Raw genomic sequence first — 7,332 nt, forward strand, 5'->3', positions numbered from 1 at the left:
CAGTATAAATGGTTCTGAAACGAGAAAGGCTGGTGGATGGGTGAGGATAGTTAGAAAAGTATCCCAACGCTGCCAATATCACGTGCCAGTATATTTTTAGGTATTTCCATTCAGGAAATATATTACCAACCCTCTTGCTGGTCTTCAAAACCAACCAATGTACGGAGTATCATTGAATAGGATGGTTCCAGCCACAAGAGACTCGTTAAATGCATGTAATATATCATGGAGCGTGAGGTATTTCCATACGAGTGCCATTCAATTGGCCGGCTGCGATATGTTACGGTTGGCATCAACCTTACCGCAAATTATGGGCTGCAGACTCTCCAATATTACAGTACATGACAATACCGAGTACCCCCTTTCCATCTTGCCCCATCCAGCCCAACCACCACCAACCTGCCTGCGCTGGCGTTGAACCGCCTTCACCCCTTCTCTCCCTCTTCCTCCTCCTTAATCTTCGCTTTCCCTGTTGCTTTTGGGGTCCTTGGTCTTCGTGTCTGCCCTGTTGCGATCAGTATCGTCTTCGAGTCGGTTGAGCTGGTTCCTTGCCCCTACCTTTTTTCCCTTTGCAATTCGCTTGTACCAACCAGCCTAGGTTCGACCTCACAGCCTTTGAAGCCCATGGTCCCCGAAATCTGGACTATTCCTCCTTGGGCTCCCTGCTCTGTCCCTAGCCTTGGCTTGCTTTTGTCCGTGGCATCCTCCAACCTGCCGTCCCCTCGTCCGACTCTGTCTCACTTGCATCCATTTCTTGCTGGAACACTCGAGGAGATCGCCTTAGGGGTCTGTTGGTATAACACTTGGATGAGTTTATACTGTACAGCATTCCTGTACACCACATTCTCCTAGCGCGTGGATGCGAGTTTGCGGAAACTTCGTCCACAGAGGCTTATATAGTTTCAATTCCTGGAGTCTATTGCCGGCATTGACAGGCCAAGAATTCCTGTGAAGGCGATTGCAGAGCTGTCTATTTTGTGGATATATTTGTCGCCAGTTCCTAGCGCTGAATGAAGCTAGCCTTCATCTTTCCCTATCTCCGTATAAGGCAAACAAGTTCAGACTTGGGAAGAAAAGCTCGGACGTCCCCTTCTTGACAGTCTTTGACCCGACTTGTAAGTGACGGTGGTGGTTTTCGAGAATAGCGTTCGTCTTTCGGCCTCTCCAGGCGTGTATTACAGCGGCAAATATTTGTCCTCGTTCGCTTTTGGACTACAGAGACCAACGCAACCTTATTCCCCCTCCTGCGGAATTAGCTTTCCCGAACCTCCTCATGACGACTTCACCCAATGGCCCAGGGTCCAGTGAGTTATTCTATTTAATCTATTTGCCCTGTCTTGAATGTATATTGTTGCTGACCAATCGTCCTTTAAGACTCTGCCTTGCCTGTTCTTAACGATGCAACTTCCAAAAGTCTGTCGCCAACTGATCGGTCCATTAACGACGCCCCTCTAGAGCGACGCTCATCGCATACGAACTCAATTCAAGGGTCATCTGACAATACTGAACGGCCAAAGAAAAAGCGATCTTTTCTTCGCGTCCCCTCGCGATCATCTTCCAATGCAAAACAACGAGGGCAGCTTACCGCTCAAGAAAGGCAACAAGACGGCACTGAAAGCAATACTGGAAGTAAAAAAGGGGCTGGAAGTATGGCAAGCAGCAAGCGATCCAGGCACACCGACGCCCCTACTGCTACAGATATCAACCCTAAGGTGTCCACAACCGATGCGGATGATCAGCCTAAGGAAAGGTTGGCAAAAGGGCCACCGAAGTTGTTTTCATTCCTCAGTTGCTGTGGCGGCGCGTCGAACGAAGATCAGGAAGACCCTGGAATCCCCCCAAAAAGATCCGTAAAACCACAGTCGTCGCACGGCAGGCAGCCAACGCCAGTCGAGAAGACAGAACCCAGCGCTGCAGATTCGAGCACATCGGATTCTAGAGAACCGGCCTCTTTTGATGAAAAGTTTGCGCTGCAAGCGAATGCGGACCGGAAGGATTCTCACATTAACGATGATGTGCCGGTAGCGCCCGTGGAAACTCCTTCGGATAGCATGGTTAAAAGGGATCTTTTTGATAAAGATTTAAACACCCTTGCCCCATCCAACTCAGGATCTGGCTCTGGCTCAGCTTCGGGTTCCAGGAGTTATACAGGTCGAGATACTGATTTACTGCCAATTCCTGTATCGGAGAAACTGACCCCGTCAAACACACCCAGCGCTTCGGGTGAGCAAACAGCCACGGACGCGGTCTCAAAACAACCCAATGGCGATCAAGATGTCTCCATGCAAAATTCGCAGTCCGCAGAAAGTTACATAGACGAAGATGTGGATACTCCGCTCCAAGACAGAACCGGGCAACAAGCGATGATTCCCCCTCCACCCCCGTTAGATCACAATGCAGAATCGTCAAACAAGTACATCCCATCTGTTCCTCCCCTTCAACCAGAGAACCAGCAATGGTTATTACCTCCCGTTGAACCACACCTTCAGAGCCGCAAGTGCCTTGTCCTTGACCTTGACGAAACACTTGTCCACAGCAGTTTCAAAGTAAGAAAAATGTCTTCGTTGAGTTTGGATGATATCATTTTTGCGAATATACTAACGGAAATGGTTTTTTAAGGTTCTTGAGAAAGCTGATTTCACCATTCCAGTGGAAATCGAGGGGCAATATCATAATATCTATGTAATCAAGCGTCCCGGCGTTGATCAGTTTATGAAACGAGTAGGAGAACTCTACGAAGTTGTCGTTTTTACAGCATCTGTATCAAAGGTTTGTCAAAAACTGGTCTTCACGAGAAATGACAACAGGAGAAACTAACATTATTTGACTGTTGCAGTATGGCGATCCTCTATTAGACCAGCTAGATATCCATAAAGTCATTCATCATCGGTTATTTAGAGACAGCTGCTATAATCATCAGGGAAACTATGTTAAAGTATATACCTCACGCACTGCCTCTTTCATAGACTATTAACTTACTCTTTGCGGTGATACCTAGGATCTTTCTCAAGTTGGCCGTGACCTCCGAGATACCATCATCATCGACAATTCTCCAACATCTTACGTTTTCCATCCTCAGCATGCGATTCCAATTAGTAGTTGGTTTTCGGACGCACACGATAACGAACTGTTAGATCTTATTCCCGTCCTCGAGGATTTAGCCAGTTCTCAAGTTCGGGATGTAAGTCTTGTTTTGAATGTGGCGTTATAGCGACCGCGTGGACGTGGTCTTTGACAGCTTGCCTGTTCGCTATTTATATCACGACTTGCCAGATGTTTTCCGCAATATTTCAACATTTTTCCACGGAGTATCAGGAGATATGTTCTCTTGGCCTGGAAATATGTCACGCCAAGCGCAAAGATCATGGTTCGTGCCTGCATGTGTTGCACTGCTGCTCTCATATTGCTAAGGACGGCTCCGAATGCTGCAGAAATGAGAGAAAAAAGCCACGAAATACCTTCGCTCGACCACAGCATTCAAAGGAAGAGTGGGCAAAATAACATGCATGTCTATTTTTGCTTGGCACCGGCTCCACCATCTCCCATCCGGCCGGATTGTATCCTAGGGCTGTCCCTTTTTCTCCCCTTTCGTAATCATCCCCCATTTCACCGCCTCTATACAGCTTTGATTGCAAACCCTTGAACGTGCCCAATCATTCCCTCCAAGTGAGCGTTTCATTTTCCCTTCAAGCATTTCCTTGCCGTTGCATCAACCAGGCGTTTTGTCTGCTCCATATCCGCAGATCATAAAAAAAAAGAAAATGTCCTTGCTGAGTATATGTGTCCATTCCCATGCTTGTTTTTGCCCAAGTGGCTTTTCACACACAACACATACCCATACACACTGCTACCATGCATCTGCTTTCCTATGTCTCTATCCCATCATCCCATATGTTATCATTCTCCTTTGTCCTTTTATTTTCAATGATCCGGTCATCGTATCACATATCTCCACTGTGTTTCCGTATTTGAAGCAGCGATTTTGCTATTGTTTCCTTTTGAAAGATATCACACAAAGCAACTGATTTGCGGGTCGTTATTTATTCGTAATACTTTCTCTTCCTATTTTCCTTCTGATATTTCCCCTGTCATTCCCATTTCCTTTTGATTTAACATCTATTGCTATTGCCATATTGTTTATTTTCACTTGCAGGTCAAAATTCTGCTGTTACATTATTTCAGCCCCTTTTTTTTCTGGATAGTGTAATTCTCTCATTTTTCCCTTTTGTGTTTTGTTATGGTTTTGTAAGGCAACCACAAACCACTCCTCAATTATCCCCAACTTCCATCCCCCCTTGCTCCATTGCGGTTTCTGACCAAAATCAAGGGCATAAAAATTCGATACGAAAATCTCTCCAGCAAGCCCCACCCCAACCCCTTGCCATGTTATACCTAATTCACTAAAAACAAAAACAACGAGCTTATATTGCTATTTTAGTCACGTACATAAACTTCCCACCTACTAGGAACCTATCTAATTATTATACCATCCACAGTTACAGAATTGCCGCATTCCATAGCTTTTGACCATGTCCGTCATTCATCTTCTCTCATTTGCAACCATAGGTTCTTTCAATTATTGTGCATGCTTGGAGATAAACGCTTTTGTACCCTCTTTCTCTCCAGAAATTCTTCAGTCGGTATGCAATCACGTTATAGCCCAGGAATGGAAGAAGAGTACCAGTAACTACCAGTAGGCAATAATAAGAATACAGGGGAAATCTAGGGGAAATGCAGTCTCCTACTCTGCTCTGATATGAGGGTATAAGAGAGGATAATTGACTCATTCCTCCAGCCAATGTGGGAAAATAAGTTCCATCGTGTAAAACTCGATGCACCTGGCGATGTATCAGGTGGTGTTAGGTGAGATGGCCCCTGCCGAGCTTCGATCCACTTGTGACATCATTTCACCAAACATACGGCAGCCTATAGTGACAAATGTGTCAAATGGGTTTTTTATACTAGTGTTACAATGTACTGTACACACACCTTTCATATTCATTTTATTTGTAATTGAATAGAGCTTGTTGATTATAATTTATTAGAAAGCAATGCATTGCTAGATATCATCTTCAATATATATCATCACTGTGATACGATAGCACTATAATCACTAGATTATTTATAGTGAAAAGTCAACATAACCATTCGTTAAATGGTTGTGCTCATAGTGATGCATATACCCATGGGTGTGGTGGTGTGGCGATAATATCTCGTGATGATATCTAGCAATGATATCTAGCGATAATATCTAGTGATGATATATAATAATGATATCTAGTGATGATATCAATGACATAAATTCACTGTTTTAAAATGTGTACTTATAGAGAATTCAAGGTGCATTGCTCTCTAATATAAATTTCTATCAATGAGTGTCTGTAAGTGGAATTAAGTAATTACAGTGGAAAACATCAAAAAACCCCATTTGACACATCTGTCACTATAGGCTGCCGTAAAACCGTCTCTCTCGTGTCGTGATAAAACTACATTTGAGCGTATTATTGTCTCCAGAGCTTCTTTCCTCTTCGCCTTCCTGAACGTCAGACCATCTTCCCAGCCCGCGCGCAACAGCTAGTTACGTGACCAAAGCGCATCCGGAGTCCCGAGTCTCAACTCTAACCCCAAGCCCGGCTACAAATACCGAGATGAAAGACTGTAGTGCGGCGATGAAGGATGGTAAAGGCCGGGATGGCAAGCTTCGGGTCGAGCGCCATGCCGTGCTTGCGAATCCCGAAGCTCTCGAAGACCAAGACCATTCAGATGAAAATGGCCCACCCCCGGAAACGATAGAGGCTGATGAGGGTACTTTGCTCCCCGCACTTTCTATATATCCAGGCACATCACCTTATTTTCATGTGGCTTCAAGTACCTCTCTTTTACAGTTTTGCATACCACAAGGGCTAATGTATATGTCTTTGCTTTCTCTTTAGACCTGCTCTCGGATTTGGCTGACGATGTTGAGGTGCGTGGGCGGAAGGCTCCCTTGCGGATGGTCGCGTATCTTATCTCACGACCTTTTCGTTTCTCCCTTCTGAGAGACAAATCCGTGGGAGACGAGCGATTGCTGACACAGATTATAGGACATCGATCTGGTTAATTGCCGTATATCGTCTCTTCCAGCACTTCATCTAGAACGATTCACGCATCTGGAGGTACCCTTTCCCTGCCCCGCACCCCCCCAAATATATCCAAGTTTGTATCCCCTCCCGGCTGACAAGTCATTCAATCGGGAATAAAAATAATTCAGAAGCTCTGCCTCCGACAGAACCAAATATCTCAAATCAATTTTCCAGAAAACCTCGGCCCAACCCTTACCGATTTAGATCTCTACGACAATTTGATCACGCGTATTAAAGGACTAGATGCCCTCACAAAGCTCACCAACCTGGATATTAGTTTCAACAAAATCAAACATATCAAGAATATCTCGCACTTGGTACACTTGAAGGACCTATACTTTGTGCAGAATCGAATACAAAAGATTGAGGGGTTGGATGGACTGAAGGCGTTGAGAAATTTGGAGCTTGCGGCCAATAGGATTAGGGTATGTAGTGGGATTTTCTCGTGTTACAATTCTTCCTTGGCTAGACTGGTGTGAAGAGCCGTACTTATGAATATAATTTTAGGAGATTGAGAATCTGGATGACCTCACTGCTCTAGAAGAACTGTGGTTAGGAAAGAATAAGATCACCGAAATCAAGGTATGCGAATGATCCGCTTCATTTCCTCAACAGCGTTCAATAGGCTCCGTCTTCAAAACATGAGAGCATGCAATCAATCATGCATTTTCTCACCGTTTTAAATCCAACATCATACAGAACATCGATGCCCTTACCAACCTGAAAATCATCTCTCTCCCTTCAAACCGCCTGACAACCATCTCTGGCCTCTCAAATCTCCATAATCTCGAAGAGCTCTATGTCTCTCACAATGCTCTCACCGCTATATCCGGTCTAGAAAATAACGCCAACCTCCGCGTCCTCGACATCTCCAGCAATCAAATAAGTAAACTAGAAAATATTTCGCATCTCTCCCATCTCGAAGAGTTCTGGGCTTCCAACAACCAGCTTGCTAGCTTCGATGAAGTCGAGCGTGAGTTGGGAGATAAAAAGGAGCTGAAGACAGTATATTTTGAGGGGAATCCTTTGCAAACGGCCTCATCGGTGCTCTATAGGAATAAAGTCCGGCTGGCATTGCCGCAGATTCAACAAATTGATGCGAGTAAGTTTTTATTGGTTTTGTCCTTTATCTAGTTTGTTTAGTAATTACTACATTGTGAGCGTGCTTCGTGAAATGAAATGCCGATTTGGCTAACAAATTCCGGGATTT

The 7,332-nt window shown here is 44.8% G+C and overlaps 3 protein-coding genes across 3 annotated transcripts; 2 read left to right on the forward strand and 1 right to left on the reverse strand.

The window, feature by feature from the left end:
* Positions 1-298: 298 nt before the first annotated feature.
* HCAG_04819 (predicted protein) lies at positions 299-626 on the reverse strand (the record flags this gene model as incomplete). The annotated part of the gene is made up of 2 exons (XM_001540929.1): positions 299-500; positions 559-626. 2 exons carry the CDS (start codon positions 624-626, stop codon positions 299-301), a joined length of 270 nt encoding a protein of 89 aa, XP_001540979.1.
* Positions 627-1,273: 647 nt separating this feature from the next.
* Positions 1,274-3,235, forward strand: HCAG_04820 (carboxy-terminal domain RNA polymerase II polypeptide A small phosphatase 1; the record flags this gene model as incomplete). The annotated part of the gene is made up of 5 exons (XM_001540930.1): positions 1,274-1,304; positions 1,375-2,546; positions 2,620-2,769; positions 2,999-3,181; positions 3,212-3,235. 5 exons carry the CDS (start codon positions 1,274-1,276, stop codon positions 3,233-3,235), a joined length of 1,560 nt encoding a protein of 519 aa, XP_001540980.1.
* A 2,413-nt stretch (positions 3,236-5,648) lies between these two features.
* On the forward strand, positions 5,649-7,177 carry HCAG_04821 (protein phosphatases PP1 regulatory subunit sds22; the record flags this gene model as incomplete). Its single annotated transcript, XM_001540931.1, has 7 exons — positions 5,649-5,805; positions 5,886-5,965; positions 6,084-6,155; positions 6,269-6,547; positions 6,630-6,704; positions 6,822-7,095; positions 7,140-7,177. 7 exons carry the CDS (start codon positions 5,649-5,651, stop codon positions 7,175-7,177), a joined length of 975 nt encoding a protein of 324 aa, XP_001540981.1.
* Between the last annotated feature and the right edge of the window lie 155 nt (positions 7,178-7,332).

This window comes from Histoplasma capsulatum, genomic scaffold, assembly GCF_000149585.1.
Source record: "Histoplasma capsulatum NAm1 scaffold_4 genomic scaffold, whole genome shotgun sequence".
Classification (NCBI taxonomy): domain Eukaryota; kingdom Fungi; phylum Ascomycota; class Eurotiomycetes; order Onygenales; family Ajellomycetaceae; genus Histoplasma; species Histoplasma mississippiense.